Raw genomic sequence first — 14,862 nt, forward strand, 5'->3', positions numbered from 1 at the left:
CCTATTACTGCCAGGACAGGTAACAATACATTATAAATACCTGTGACACACATATATATATATATATATATATATATATATACACTGCTGTTCATATATTTGATCCGCCAGCTTCCACCGTGCCTCTTCCCCCCTGTAACGCTGTGTGTCTGCGGGAAGCCTGCACTGGCACTTGTCACCGTCTCTGTACTGAGACTGAGGGAGCGTCTGCGGCCGTATGGCGCTGGGCGGCCGGACGGAGCTGGGCGGCCGAACTCTCTGCGGGAAGCCTGCACTGGCACTTGTGGGTGGATGGTGCTGGGCGGCCGGACGGAGCGGCGGTCATACTGAGACTGAGGGAGCGTCTGCGGCCGTATGGCTTCCCCCCTGCTGGGCGGCCGTCCGAACGGAGCGCTGGGACGGGCGGCTTGCAGACGTAGCGGCTGGGGCTTGGCGGGCGTATGAGCGGCGAAGCAGCATATTAACCCCAACATAGCGGGGCGGCAGCCTGCGCTGACCGCCCCGTTCCCCAGCCTACCTTGCTTGCTCCTGATCATGGCTGCGACGGGGCTTCTTATGTGTAAGCTCCGTCCAGCTTCAGTGATGTAACTCATGGCTGTGACGGGCTTCTTCTGTGTAAGCTCCGTCCAGCTCTGTAGTCCTGGCTGCGACGGGGCTTCTATGTGTAAGCTCCGTCCAGCTTTCCAGTCAGCTTTCCAGTGATCTATGGCTGCGACGGGGCTTCTTCTGTGTAAGCTCCGTCCAGCTCTCTAGTCCTGGCTGCTCTTTGCAGGAGCAGTGGGCTGCCTGTGGTTGTGAGGGTGCTCTTTGTGAGGACCGACACGCCATGCGCTGCCCGTGCAGCGGCACTATCCCGGACCCATGTTTTTCTTGAAACTGGGAAGGGATGTGCTATAAAAAAAAAATTTAAATAAAAATGAAAAATGAATAAAATCTTCCAACAAGTGTGGGAATCCCACAAGCCGATGTTAGTGCTTTGAGCACAGAAAAAAACACTGGGTTCGTACACTGAGGTACTCTGGGATATGGAGGGGTGGAGAGTTCTAAATTTAAATATTCAGTGCCTTTGTTCTGCTACGCCGTCCATATCCCAAGAGTACTCCAGTGACCCCTAGTGGATGAAAAAGAAAGACATAGCATTTATTCTGGAGCTTAATAAACAAATGTCTCTCTGAGCATCTCTCATATACATGGCAGCATCTCTGATATGCTCTATGGTCATTTGAATAACATCCCTATCTAAGGTGTCAATCTCCGTAGATAAGGAATCTGCCCATGCCACAACCGCACTACAAACCCAGGCCGACGCCATAGCCGGTCTAGAAATAGTACCTGAATGAGTGTAAATGTGCTTCAAGGTAATTTCCTGCCTGCGGTCAGCAGGTTCCTTGAGGGAAGCTGTATCCTGAGAAGGCAGTGCCACCTTTTTGGACAAGCGTGTCAGCGCCTTGTCTACTTTAGGCGAAGATTCCCAGCGTATCCTATCAGTTGTGGAAAAGGATACGCCATAAGAATCCTTTTGGGAACTTGTGGTCTCCTATCCGGAGATTCCCAAGCATTTTCGCACAATTCACTTAGTTCAAATGAGGATGGAAAGGTGACTTCAGGCTTTTTCCCTTTATACATGTGTACCCTCGTGTCAGGGACAGGGGGTTCCTCAGTAATATGCAAAACCTCTTTAATGGCAATAATCATGTACCGAACACCTTTTGCCACCTTCGGCTGTAATTTAGCATTTTCATAGTCGACACTAGAGTCAGTATCTGTGTCGGTATCTGTGTCATTGATCTGGGATATGGTGCGCTTCCGAGACCCCGAAGGGCCTGGCGCCACAGGGACAGGCATGGACTGGCTACCTGACTGATCCCTAGCTTCTGCCTTGTCTAACCTTTTATGCAATAGATTAACATTTGCATTCAAGACATTCAGCATATCCACCCATTCCGGTGTCGGCGTTGCCGACGGCGACATGACATTCAAGCACTCCCCCTCCACATTAAGCGAGCCTTCCTCGTCAAACATGTCGACACACGCGTACCGACACACTTCACACACACAGGGAACCCCTTTCCTGAAGACAGTATCCCTGTCAAGGCCCTTTGGAGAGACAGAGAGAGAGAGTATGCCAACACACACCCCAGCGCAACAACCCTGGAGACCAACACAAAATGTTTTTCCCCAGCAGCGCTGTTCAATATGTTATCCGCCAATTATGTGCTCCCCCCCCCCTCTCTTTTAAACACCCCTTCACCGTGTGTAAGCAGGGGAGAGTCCGGGGATCTTCCTCTCAGCGGTGCTGTGGAGAGAAAATGGCGCTGGTGAGTGCTGAGGGAGAAGCCCCGCCCCCTCGGCGGCGGGCTTCTGTCCCGCTCAAACTTACAAAAATATGGCGGGGGCTCTTTTATATACATGTACAGTGCCCACCTGTACATGTATATTGTCTTTTGCCATAAAAGGTGTTTATATTGCTGCCCAGGGCGCCCCCCCCTGCGCCCTGCACCCTTACAGTGACCGGAGTGTGTGAGGTGTATGGGAGCTGCAGTGCTGTGCGTTACCTCAGTGAAGCTGAAGGCTTCTGCCGCCTGACGACTTCTGTCTTCTGTTCTTCTAGCTCTGTGAGGAGAACGGCGGCGCGGCTCCGGGGGTGGACGCCCAGTAAGAACCTGCGTTCACCCCCTCTGGAGCTAATGGTGCCCAGTAGCCGAGGAAGCAGAGCCTATCTTAGACAAGAAGGTCTGCTCCTCTCTCCTCAGTCCCTCGATGCAGGGAGCCTGTTGCCAGCAGTGCTCCGTGTAAAAATGTAGAAAAAATCCAAACAAAAATGCTTTTAGGCAGAGAACTCAGGAGAGCTCCCTGCAGTGCCCCCATCCTGCTCTGGGCACAGTGTAAAACTGAGGTCTGGAGGAGGGGCATAGAGAGAGGAGCTAGTGCACACCCAGAATCCAAAGCTTTCTTAAAGTGCCCTATCTCCTGCGGAGCCCGTCTATTCCCCATGGTCCTTACGGAGTTCCCAGCATCCACTAGGACGTCAGAGAAAACTTCAGTTCATATTTGTGACCACTGATCTGGCCAGTGGTACTCCCAGGGCGAGCGCACACTAGCCACCGTGACTCCACCCAGGAGGGAATGTGTGCAATACACCTGTCATGCAGCTATTACAGCAAGCACACAGCCAATCACAGCACTGCAGAGCAGCAGGAAGCTCATCATATGTACAGCCATGATCACAGCCGAAAACCAGGGTTCTGCTCACATTCCCGGACTCCATTCCAACCCATCCCCGGGCTCCCAGTGCTAGTAACAGCAGGAACAGGTCAAACAGTGCAGCCAAGAGTGGCACAGGCCTACAGGGCATTCCAACTGGCTGCACCATATAGTAGGAGGTAACTGGCATTGTCAGTTATGGGTTGGGTATAGGATACCGGCAGAGAGGGTGCCGGAGGTCAGAATACCCACACCAGCACCCGGACTGCTAAATCCTGATAGATGTTATCAACTAAACTAACCCCAACCACCCCTTGCAGCCTAACCCTCCCTTCCCGCAGCCTAACCCTAACCACCCCCAGCAGCCTTACCCTAACCACCCCCGCAGCCTAACCCGAACCCTCCCTTCCCGCAGCCTAACCCTAACCACCCCCAGCAGCCTTACCCTAACCACCCCCGCAGCCTAACCCGAACCCTCCCTTCCCGCAGCCTAACCCTAACCACCCCCAGCAGCCTTACCCTAACCACCCCCGCAGCCTAACCCTGACCCTCCCTTCCCGCAGCCTAACCCTAACCACCCCCCGCAGCCTAACCCTAACCCACCCCCCGCAGCCTAACCATAACCCTCCCTTCCCGCAGCCTAACCCTAACCACCCCCTGCAGCCTAACCCTAACCCACCCCCCGCAGCCTAACCCTAACCCTCCCCCCGCAGCCTAACCCTAACCCTCCCCCCGCAGCCTAACCCTCCCTTCCCGCAGCCTAACCCTAACCACCCCACGCAGCCTAACCCTAACCCACCCCCCGCAGCCTAACCCTAACCCCTCCCCCGCAGCCTAACCCTAACCCTTCCCCCGCAGCCTAACCCTAACCCTCCCCCCGCTGCCTAACCCTAACCCTCCCCCGCAGCCTAAACCTAACCTCTCTGCGCAACCTAACCACCCTCCGCAGCTTCATCCTAACCCTCCCTTCCCATAACCTATCCCTAATCCTCCCTTCCTGCAGCCTAACCCTAACCTCCCCTCCCTGCAGCCTAACCCTAACTCTCCCATCCCCTGCAGCCTAACTCTAACCACCCCCCACAGCCTAACCCTCCCTTCCCGCAGCCTAATGCTAACCCTCCCTTCCCGCAGCCTAACCCTAACCACCCCCGCAGCTTAATCCTAACCCTCCCTTCCCATAGCCTAATCCTAACCCTCCCTTCCCACATCGTAACCCTCCCTTCGCGCATCTTAACCCTAACCTCCCCCCGCAGCCTAACCCTAAACCTCCCTTCCTGCAGCCTAATCCTAACCCTCCCTTCCCGCAGCCTAACCCTAACCCTCCCTTCCCACATCTTAACCCTAACCCTCCCTTTCCGCAGTTTAACCATAACCCTCCCCTCCCACAGCCTAACCCTAACCACCCCTCGCAGCCTAACCCTAAACCTCGCTTCCTGCAGCCTAATCCTAACACTCCCTTCCAGCATCTTAACCCTAACTCTCCCTTCCCGCAGCCTAACCCTAACCTCGCCCCGCAGCCTAACCCTAACCTCCCCCCGCAGCCTAACCCTCCCTTCCCACAGCTTAACCCTAAAACTCCCTTCCTGCAGCCTAAACCGAACCCTACCCCTAACTCTTCCTCCACAGCCTAACCCTAAACCTCGCTTCCTGCAGCCTAATCCTAACACTCCCTTCCAGCATCTTAACCCTAACTCTCCCTTCCCGCAGCCTAACCCTAACCTCCCCCCGCAGCCTAACCCTCCCTTCCCACAGCTTAACCCTAACACTCTCTTCCTACAGCCTAACCCTCCCTTCCTGCAACCTAACCCTACTCCTCCCTTGCCACAGCCTAACCGTAAACCTCCCCTCCTGCAGCCTAAACCTACCCTTACCCCTAACCCCAATCCCCCCCAACCCTCTCTGGCATTCTTACATGTGGGATTCGGACTGTTGGCACCCCGCTGCCGGCATTCCAACAGCTGACATGATTCCAGCGCCAGTCTTCTGACCGCCAGCTTCCCATCCATTGGAATGCCAACTACATTCCGTCAGTTACAGAGAGATGCTAGCTGATTCTGAACGCCTACACTCCACCGGCTTCCACCATCGGCCAGTGTAGACCCCACTGGGCAGAGAAGGGTCAGCACAGCACAATACAGTCCCTCCGCCCTGGCAGTCAGGGAAGTCTCTGCACATCCGCTGAGCACGTCTATGGGAAGACTCCTCTTCATATTCATACTACACAAACACATGACAGGGGCACATACAGTACCTATATCTACGTAAGCCACGTGACAGGCCAGTTCCAGCTGCAGCTCCACCTTCAGTTGCCGGCTGCGGTCCCGGGGACAGCTGAGCCACGGCTGGATGGAGTCCTCACTCAGGAGATTGTCCACAGGGTGCTTGGGATCCTGAAGGAGACACATCAGCCGAGTAACACAATGCAGGAGCACCATAACTCTGCATATAACAACTTCAGGGGGAGTTATGGACATGCCAGGGTGTCCGGGAGATCCCATTATCAGGATTCAGGTTTATACAGCTAAATATAACGGAACAGAGCACAGTGCATAGAGCTGTGTCTTCCAGGAGGACGTGGGGCACATTGCTGAAGCAGGAGCACACCCATACACTGTATGTAATCCCCGGGTACTTCATTCATATCCTGCACCCTGACATGAATTCTCCTGTGGGCACCATAGCTGGCCCATTCCTGACCCGACATGCAGTGACAGAGCCGCACAGGTATTCCCACTACACCTAGCAAATGTCGCTCTGCCGCATTACCCATGTGCACTGACACTAACACACTGGTGCACTGACACAATGATGTTCTGACTCCTTGGTGCAATGACAAAATGGCACACTGACACAATGATGTTCTGACTCCTTGGTGCACTGACACAATGGCACACTGACACAATGATGTTCTGACTCCTTGGTGCAATGACAAAATGGCACACTGACACAGTGATGTTCTGACTCCTTGGTGCAATGACAAAATGGCACACTGACACAATGATGTTCTGACTCCTTGGTGCACTGACACAATGAAGCTCTGACTCCTTGGTGCACTGACGCAATGAAGCTCTGACTCCTTGGTGCACTGACGCAATGAAGCTCTGACTCCTTGGTGCACTGACACAATGAAGCTCTGACTCCTTGGTGCACTGACACAATGAAGTTCTGACTCCTTGGTGCACTGACACAATGGCACTGCCAGAGGCAAGTCACTGTAAACAGATGTAATGTGAAATAAGAGCAATAACGTGCAATCTGCTCTCGAGAGTCTGGTATGTTTGATTGACAGTTATCATGTCGACATGCGTAAAGTCTACACGGATGACATGACCGGACTCAACAAATCGTCCCTGGTGGTCTAATGGCATTCTATTATCAACCTATCCCTAATCCCTACAAGTTCCCTAATTACCAAACACTAACTCCTCCTTCATAATCTAACCTCCCCCTATTAACCCCCCTCCCCCCTGCAGCCTAACCCCCTCCAGCTGCAGCCTAATCACTCTCCCCCTGCAGCCTAACCACTCTCCCCCATGCAGCCTAACCCCCCTCCCCCCTGCAGCCTAACCCCCCTCCCCCCTGCAGCCTAACCACCCTCCCCCTTGCAGCCTAACCCCCCTCCCCCCTGCAGCCTAACCCCCCTCCCGCTGCAGCCTAACCACCCTCCCCCCTGCAGCCTAACCCCCCTCCCCCCTGCAGCCTAACTACCATTGCCCCTGCAGCCTAACCCCCCTCCCCCTTCAGCCTAACCACCCTCCCCCCTGCTCCTAACCCCCCTCCCCCCTGCAGCCTAACTACCATTGCCCCTGCAGCCTAACCCCCCTCCCCCTTCAGCCTAACCACCCTCCCCCCTGCTCCTAACCCCCCTCCCCCCCTGCAGCCTAACCACCATTGCCCCTGCAGCCTAACCCCCCTCCCCCCTGCAGCCTAACCCCCCTCCCCCCTGCAGCCTAACACCCCTCCCCCCAGCAGCCTAACACCCCTCCCCCCAGCAGCCTAACCACCCCCAGAGAAAGGCAGAACAGTAACATCTATTCCCAGATCGCCCGGTTACCTGTGAGCTGAAGGACACAACGTGTTGGATTCTGATAGGAGCCATCTGTACCCATATACTATCAGCAATCTGCAATATAAAAGCTCCAGTTACTGCTCTGTGAGCTCGCATACAATACACAGAGACTGGCCATGGGCTCACCTGTGGTGCCCGGAATATGAGAAAATAACGTCAATCATGTAAAAGATATGGAAGGTGTATCCAGATGGCGATTGTCTTCCAGTACTGAGACTTAGGACCTGATTGACGCAGATCGCTGCATACGCAGCCAGATCTGCGTCCATCTCCTCACATGCTGCGGGCCGCCCAGCACAGCGCAATGCCGCCCAGTATGTGTGACGGGCCGGCTCCCGAGGCGTCTGCAATTGTAACTGAGGACACATCAACTAAGGTTGACCCCTGGCTGCGCTGTCTGGCGGTCAGCCAACATTTTTTTTAATCTTAGCAGCTGCGTGTGGCATGTAGCTTCCTCAAAAACACCCCCGGTCGGACCTCCACCCCAACACTGCATCGCTGTCCCACGAATGGCTGCCGATGTCGATCATCTTGCAGTTGCAAGGTGAGGGATCGGGCACTGCTGCCAGTGCACGTGCACAGACCACCCGAATGCAGCTGCTGCGTTCAGGTCTGAACAACCACAACAAGCATAGCGAATGTGTGAGATTCATGTAATGGGTGAGACTGTCTCTTATCAGGGAGTCATCATGCAAACATCATACCTAATATTATTCAACTATAATCATCTCAAATATGAAAGGGTAAGGAGGACAGCCCCCAGGAGTCAGGATCCCACTCCCCCAGGGAAAGGAGGACAGCCCCCAGGAGTCAGGATCCCACTCCCCCAGGGAAAGGAGGACAGCCCCCAGGAGTCAGGATCCCACTCCCCCAGGGAAAGGAGGACAGCCCCCAGGAGTCAGGATCCCACTCCCCCAGGGAAAGGAGGACAGCCCCCAGGAGTCAGGATCCCACTCCCCCAGGGAAAGGAGGACAGCCCCACAGGTGGTCAGGATCCCACTCCCCCAGGGTAAGGAGTACAGCCCCACAGGTAGTCAGGAACCCACTCCCCCAGGGAAAGGAGGACAGCCCCCAGGAGTCAGGATCCCACTCCCCCAGGGAAAGGAGGACAGCCCCCAGGAGTCAGGATCCCACTCCCCCAGGGAAAGGAGGACAGCCCCCAGGAGTCAGGATCCCACTCCCCCAGGGAAAGGAGGACAGCCCCCAGGAGTCAGGATCCCACTCCCCCAGGGAAAGGAGGACAGCCCCCAGGAGTCAGGATCCCACTCCCCCAGGGAAAGGAGGACAGCCCCACAGGTGGTCAGGATCCCACTCCCCCAGGGTAAGGAGTACAGCCCCACAGGTAGTCAGGAACCCACTCCCCCAGGGGGAGGAGGACTGCCCCCAGGAGTCAGGATCCCACTCCCCCAGGAGTCAGGATCCCACTCCCCCAGGTTAAGGAGGACAGCCCCCCCAGGAGTCAGGATCCCACTCCCCCAGGATAAGGAGGACAGCCCCCAGGAGTCAGAATCCCACTCCCCCAGGGTAAGGAGTACAGCCCCACAGGTAGTCAGGATCCCACTCCCCCAGGGGAAGGAGGACTGCCCCCAGGAGTCAGGATCCCACTCCCCCAGGAGTCAGGATCCCACTCCCCCAGGGTAAGGAGGACAGCCCCCCCAGGAGTCAGGATCCCACTCCCCCAGGATAAGGAGGACAGCCCCCAGGAGTCAGGATCCCACTCCCCCCAGGGTAAGGAGGACAGCCCCCCAGGAGTCAGGAGACCCTCCCCCAGGGTAATGAGGACAGCCCCCCAGGAGTCAGGAGACCCTCCCCCAGGGTAAGGAGGACAGCCACCCCAGGAGCCAGGATCCCCTCCTCCAGGGGTAAGGACAGCCCCCCCAGGAGTCAGGAGCCCCTACCCCAGGGTAAGGAGGACAGTCCCCCAGGAGTCAGGATCCACTCCCCCAGGGAAAGGAGGACAGCCCCCAGGAGTCAGGATCCCACTCCCCCAGGGAAAGGAGGACAGCCCCCAGGAGTCAGGATCCCACTCCCCCAGGGAAAGGAGGACAGCCCCCAGGAGTCAGGATCCCACTCCCCCAGGGAAAGGAGGACAGCCCCCAGTAGTCAGGATCCCACTCCCCCAGGGAAAGGAGGACAGCCCCCAGGAGTCAGGATCCCACTCCCCCAGGGAAAGGAGGACAGCCCCCAGGAGTCAGGATCCCACTCCCCCAGGGTTAGGAGGACAGCCCCACAGGTAGCCAGGATCCCACTCCCCCAGGGTAAGGCGGACAGCCCCACAGGTGGTCAGGATCCCACTCCCCCAGGGTAAGGTGTACAGCCCCACAGGTAGTCAGGATCCCACTCCCCCAGGGTAAGGTGTACAGCCCCACAGGTAGTCAGGATCCCACTCCCCCAGGGTAAGGCGGACAGCCCCACAGGTGGTCAGGATCCCACTCCCCCAGGGTAAGGTGTACAGCCCCACAGGTAGTCAGGATCCCACTCCCCCAGGGTAAGGTGTACAGCCCCACAGGTAGTCAGGATCCCACTCCCCCAGGGTAAGGTGTACAGCCCCACAGGTAGTCAGGATCCCACTCCCCCAGGGTAAGGTGTACAGCCCCACAGGTAGTCAGGATCCCACTCCCCCAGGGTAAGGTGGACAGTCCCACAGGTAGTCAGGATCCCACTCCCCCAGGGTAAGGTGTACAGCCCCACAGGTAGTCAGGTTCCCACTCCCCCAGGGTAAGGTGGACAGTCCTACAGGTAGTCAGGCTCCCACTCCCCCAGGGTAAGGTGTACAGCCCCACAGGTAGTCATGGTCCCACTCCCCCAGGGTAAGGTGTACAGCCCCACAGGTAGTCAGGATCCCACTCCCCCAGGGTAAGGTGTACAGCCCCACAGGTAGTCAGGATCCCACTCCCCCAGGGTAAGGTGTACAGCCCCACAGGTAGTCAGGATCCCACTCCCCCAGGGTAAGGTGGACAGTCCTACAGGTAGTCAGGCTCCCACTCCCCCAGGGTAAGGTGTACAGCCCCACAGGTAGTCATGGTCCCACTCCCCCAGGGTAAGGTGGACAGTCCCACAGGTAGTCAGGATCCCACTCCCCCAGGGTAAGGTGTACAGTCCCACAGGTAGTCAGGATCCCACTCCCCCAGGGAAAGGTGTACAGCCCCACAGGTAGTCAGGATCCCACTCCCCCAGGGAAAGGAGGACAGCCCCCAGGAGTCAGGATCCCACTCCCCCAGGGAAAGGAGGACAGCCCCCAGTAGTCAGGATCCCACTCCCCCAGGGAAAGGAGGACAGCCCCCAGGAGTCAGGATCCCACTCCCCCAGGGAAAGGAGGACAGCCCCCAGGAGTCAGGATCCCACTCCCCCAGGGTTAGGAGGACAGCCCCACAGGTAGCCAGGATCCCACTCCCCCAGGGTAAGGCGGACAGCCCCACAGGTGGTCAGGATCCCACTCCCCCAGGGTAAGGTGTACAGCCCCACAGGTAGTCAGGATCCCACTCCCCCAGGGTAAGGTGTACAGCCCCACAGGTAGTCAGGATCCCACTCCCCCAGGGTAAGGCGGACAGCCCCACAGGTGGTCAGGATCCCACTCCCCCAGGGTAAGGTGTACAGCCCCACAGGTAGTCAGGATCCCACTCCCCCAGGGTAAGGTGTACAGCCCCACAGGTAGTCAGGATCCCACTCCCCCAGGGTAAGGTGGACAGTCCCACAGGTAGTCAGGATCCCACTCCCCCAGGGTAAGGTGTACAGCCCCACAGGTAGTCAGGTTCCCACTCCCCCAGGGTAAGGTGGACAGTCCTACAGGTAATCAGGCTCCCACTCCCCCAGGGTAAGGTGTACAGCCCCACAGGTAGTCATGGTCCCACTCCCCCAGGGTAAGGTGTACAGCCCCACAGGTAGTCAGGATCCCACTCCCCCAGGGTAAGGTGTACAGCCCCACAGGTAGTCAGGATCCCACTCCCCCAGGGTAAGGTGTACAGCCCCACAGGTAGTCAGGATCCCACTCCCCCAGGGTAAGGTGGACAGTCCTACAGGTAGTCAGGCTCCCACTCCCCCAGGGTAAGGTGTACAGCCCCACAGGTAGTCATGGTCCCACTCCCCCAGGGTAAGGTGGACAGCTCCACAGGTAGTCAGGATCCCACTCCCCCAGGGTAAGGTGTACAGTCCCACAGGTAGTCAGGATCCCACTCCCCCAGGGAAAGGTGTACAGCCCCACAGGTAGTCAGGATCCCACTCCCCCAGGGTAAGGTGTACAGCCCCACAGGTAGTCAGGATCCCACTCCCCCAGGGTAAGGTGGACAGTCCTACAGGTAGTCAGGCTCCCACTCCCCCAGGGTAAGGTGTACAGCCCCACAGGTAGTCATGGTCCCACTCCCCCAGGGTAAGGAGGACAGCCCCCAGGAGTCAGAATCCCACTCCCCCAGGGTAAGGAGTACAGCCCCACAGGTAGTCAGGATCCCACTCCCCCAGGGGAAGGAGGACTGCCCCCAGGAGTCAGGATCCCACTCCCCCAGGAGTCAGGATCCCACTCCCCCAGGGTAAGGAGGACAGCCCCCCCAGGAGTCAGGATCCCACTCCCCCAGGATAAGGAGGACAGCCCCAGGAGTCAGGATCCCACTCCCCCCAGGGTAAGGAGGACAGCCCCCCAGGAGTCAGGAGACCCTCCCCCAGGGTAATGAGGACAGCCCCCCAGGAGTCAGGAGACCCTCCCCCAGGGTAAGGAGGACAGCCACCCCAGGAGCCAGGATCCCCTCCTCCAGGGGTAAGGACAGCCCCCCCAGGAGTCAGGAGCCCCTACCCCAGGGTAAGGAGGACAGTCCCCCAGGAGTCAGGATCCACTCCCCCAGGGAAAGGAGGACAGCCCCCAGGAGTCAGGATCCCACTCCCCCAGGGAAAGGAGGACAGCCCCCAGGAGTCAGGATCCCACTCCCCCAGGGAAAGGAGGACAGCCCCCAGGAGTCAGGATCCCACTCCCCCAGGGAAAGGAGGACAGCCCCCAGGAGTCAGGATCCCACTCCCCCAGGGAAAGGAGGACAGCCCCCAGTAGTCAGGATCCCACTCCCCCAGGGAAAGGAGGACAGCCCCCAGGAGTCAGGATCCCACTCCCCCAGGGAAAGGAGGACAGCCCCCAGGAGTCAGGATCCCACTCCCCCAGGGTTAGGAGGACAGCCCCACAGGTAGCCAGGATCCCACTCCCCCAGGGTAAGGCGGACAGCCCCACAGGTGGTCAGGATCCCACTCCCCCAGGGTAAGGTGTACAGCCCCACAGGTAGTCAGGATCCCACTCCCCCAGGGTAAGGTGTACAGCCCCACAGGTAGTCAGGATCCCACTCCCCCAGGGTAAGGCGGACAGCCCCACAGGTGGTCAGGATCCCACTCCCCCAGGGTAAGGTGTACAGCCCCACAGGTAGTCAGGATCCCACTCCCCCAGGGTAAGGTGTACAGCCCCACAGGTAGTCAGGATCCCACTCCCCCAGGGTAAGGTGGACAGTCCCACAGGTAGTCAGGATCCCACTCCCCCAGGGTAAGGTGTACAGCCCCACAGGTAGTCAGGTTCCCACTCCCCCAGGGTAAGGTGGACAGTCCTACAGGTAGTCAGGCTCCCACTCCCCCAGGGTAAGGTGTACAGCCCCACAGGTAGTCATGGTCCCACTCCCCCAGGGTAAGGTGTACAGCCCCACAGGTAGTCAGGATCCCACTCCCCCAGGGTAAGGTGTACAGCCCCACAGGTAGTCAGGATCCCACTCCCCCAGGGTAAGGTGTACAGCCCCACAGGTAGTCAAGATCCCACTCCCCCAGGGTAAGGTGGACAGTCCTACAGGTAGTCAGGCTCCCACTCCCCCAGGGTAAGGTGTACAGCCCCACAGGTAGTCATGGTCCCACTCCCCCAGGGTAAGGTGGACAGTCCCACAGGTAGTCAGGATCCCACTCCCCCAGGGTAAGGTGTACAGTCCCACAGGTAGTCAGGATCCCACTCCCCCAGGGAAAGGTGTACAGCCCCACAGGTAGTCAGGATCCCACTCCCCCAGGGAAAGGAGGACAGCCCCCAGGAGTCAGGATCCCACTCCCCCAGGGAAAGGAGGACAGCCCCCAGTAGTCAGGATCCCACTCCCCCAGGGAAAGGAGGACAGCCCCCAGTAGTCAGGATCCCACTCCCCCAGGGAAAGGAGGACAGCCCCCAGTAGTCAGGATCCCACTCCCCCAGGGAAAGGAGGACAGCCCCCAGGAGTCAGGATCCCACTCCCCCAGGGAAAGGAGGACAGCCCCCAGGAGTCAGGATCCCACTCCCCCAGGGTTAGGAGGACAGCCCCACAGGTGGCCAGGATCCCACTCCCCCAGGGTAAGGCGGACAGCCCCACAGGTGGTCAGGATCCCACTCCCCCAGGGTAAGGTGTACAGCCCCACAGGTAGTCAGGATCCCACTCCCCCAGGGTAAGGTGTACAGCCCCACAGGTGGTCAGGATCCCACTCCCCCAGGGTAAGGCGGACAGCCCCACAGGTGGTCAGGATCCCACTCCCCCAGGGTAAGGTGTACAGCCCCACAGGTAGTCAGGATCCCACTCCCCCAGGGTAAGGTGTACAGCCCCACAGGTAGTCAGGATCCCACTCCCCCAGGGTAAGGTGGACAGTCCCACAGGTAGTCAGGATCCCACTCCCCCAGGGTAAGGTGTACAGCCCCACAGGTAGTCAGGTTCCCACTCCCCCAGGGTAAGGTGGACAGTCCTACAGGTAGTCAGGCTCCCACTCCCCCAGGGTAAGGTGTACAGCCCCACAGGTAGTCATGGTCCCACTCCCCCAGGATAAGGTGTACAGCCCCACAGGTAGTCAGGATCCCACTCCCCCAGGGTAAGGTGTACAGCCCCACAGGTAGTCAGGATCCCACTCCCCCAGGGTAAGGTGTACAGCCCCACAGGTAGTCAGGATCCCACTCCCCCAGGGTAAGGTGGACAGTCCTACAGGTAGTCAGGCTCCCACTCCCCCAGGGTAAGGTGTACAGCCCCACAGGTAGTCATGGTCCCACTCCCCCAGGGTAAGGTGGACAGCCCCACAGGTAGTCAGGATCCCACTCCCCCAGGGTAAGGTGTACAGTCCCACAGGTAGTCAGGATCCCACTCCCCCAGGGAAAGGTGTACAGCCCCACAGGTAGTCAGGATCCCACTCCCCCAGGGTAAGGTGGACAGTCCCCCAGGAGTCAAGAGCCCCCCCCCCCCCCCAAGGTAAGGACAGCCACCCCAGGAGTTAGGAGCCCCTCCCCCAGGGTTAGGCGGACAGCCCCCCAGGAGCCAGGAGCCACTCCCCCAGGGGTAAGGACAGCCCCCCAGCAGCCGGGATCCCCCTCCCTGGCAGTGAGGCATGGCGCCCCCGTGCTGTCACGCTGGAGCAGTGTGACATGCAGCAATACAGGCGGCTACATACGTGTTACATGATCCACCGCTGGGGTCCGGGGTGACGGGCCATGATCAGAGGAGACCCGCCCTCACTGGGAGACTGGGGGTCACGTGACATGTATGTGCCCGGTGCTGTCCTTGGTTCCCGCGCTGCCACAGGCCCACCCCCAGACGTCACACCACTATAGAGGCGTGGCTCTCAGGGAACAACACGTG

At 58.6% G+C, this 14,862-nt stretch overlaps 1 protein-coding gene across 3 annotated transcripts in view; it reads right to left on the bottom strand.

Moving 5' to 3' along the window:
* XNDC1N (XRCC1 N-terminal domain containing 1, N-terminal like) overlaps positions 1 to 14,818 on the bottom strand; it is a 64,011-nt gene extending 49,193 nt beyond the window's left edge. The window contains exons 1-3 of one of the 3 annotated variants that reach the window (XM_063950878.1): positions 14,675 to 14,818; positions 7,259 to 7,327; positions 5,456 to 5,594 (exon numbers count right to left, since the gene is read on the bottom strand). In XM_063950878.1, the coding sequence (XP_063806948.1) occupies positions 5,456 to 5,594; positions 7,259 to 7,303 (184 nt within the window). In that variant the 5' untranslated portion in view covers positions 7,304 to 7,327; positions 14,675 to 14,818. The remainder of the gene's footprint in view (positions 1 to 5,455; positions 5,595 to 7,258; positions 7,328 to 14,674) is intronic. The other 2 variants (XM_063950875.1, XM_063950876.1) reach the window with 2 other exon arrangements.
* Between the last annotated feature and the right edge of the window lie 44 nt (positions 14,819 to 14,862).

The sequence above is a fragment of the Pseudophryne corroboree genome, chromosome 2, assembly GCF_028390025.1.
Source record: "Pseudophryne corroboree isolate aPseCor3 chromosome 2, aPseCor3.hap2, whole genome shotgun sequence".
Lineage (NCBI taxonomy): Eukaryota > Metazoa > Chordata > Amphibia > Anura > Myobatrachidae > Pseudophryne > Pseudophryne corroboree.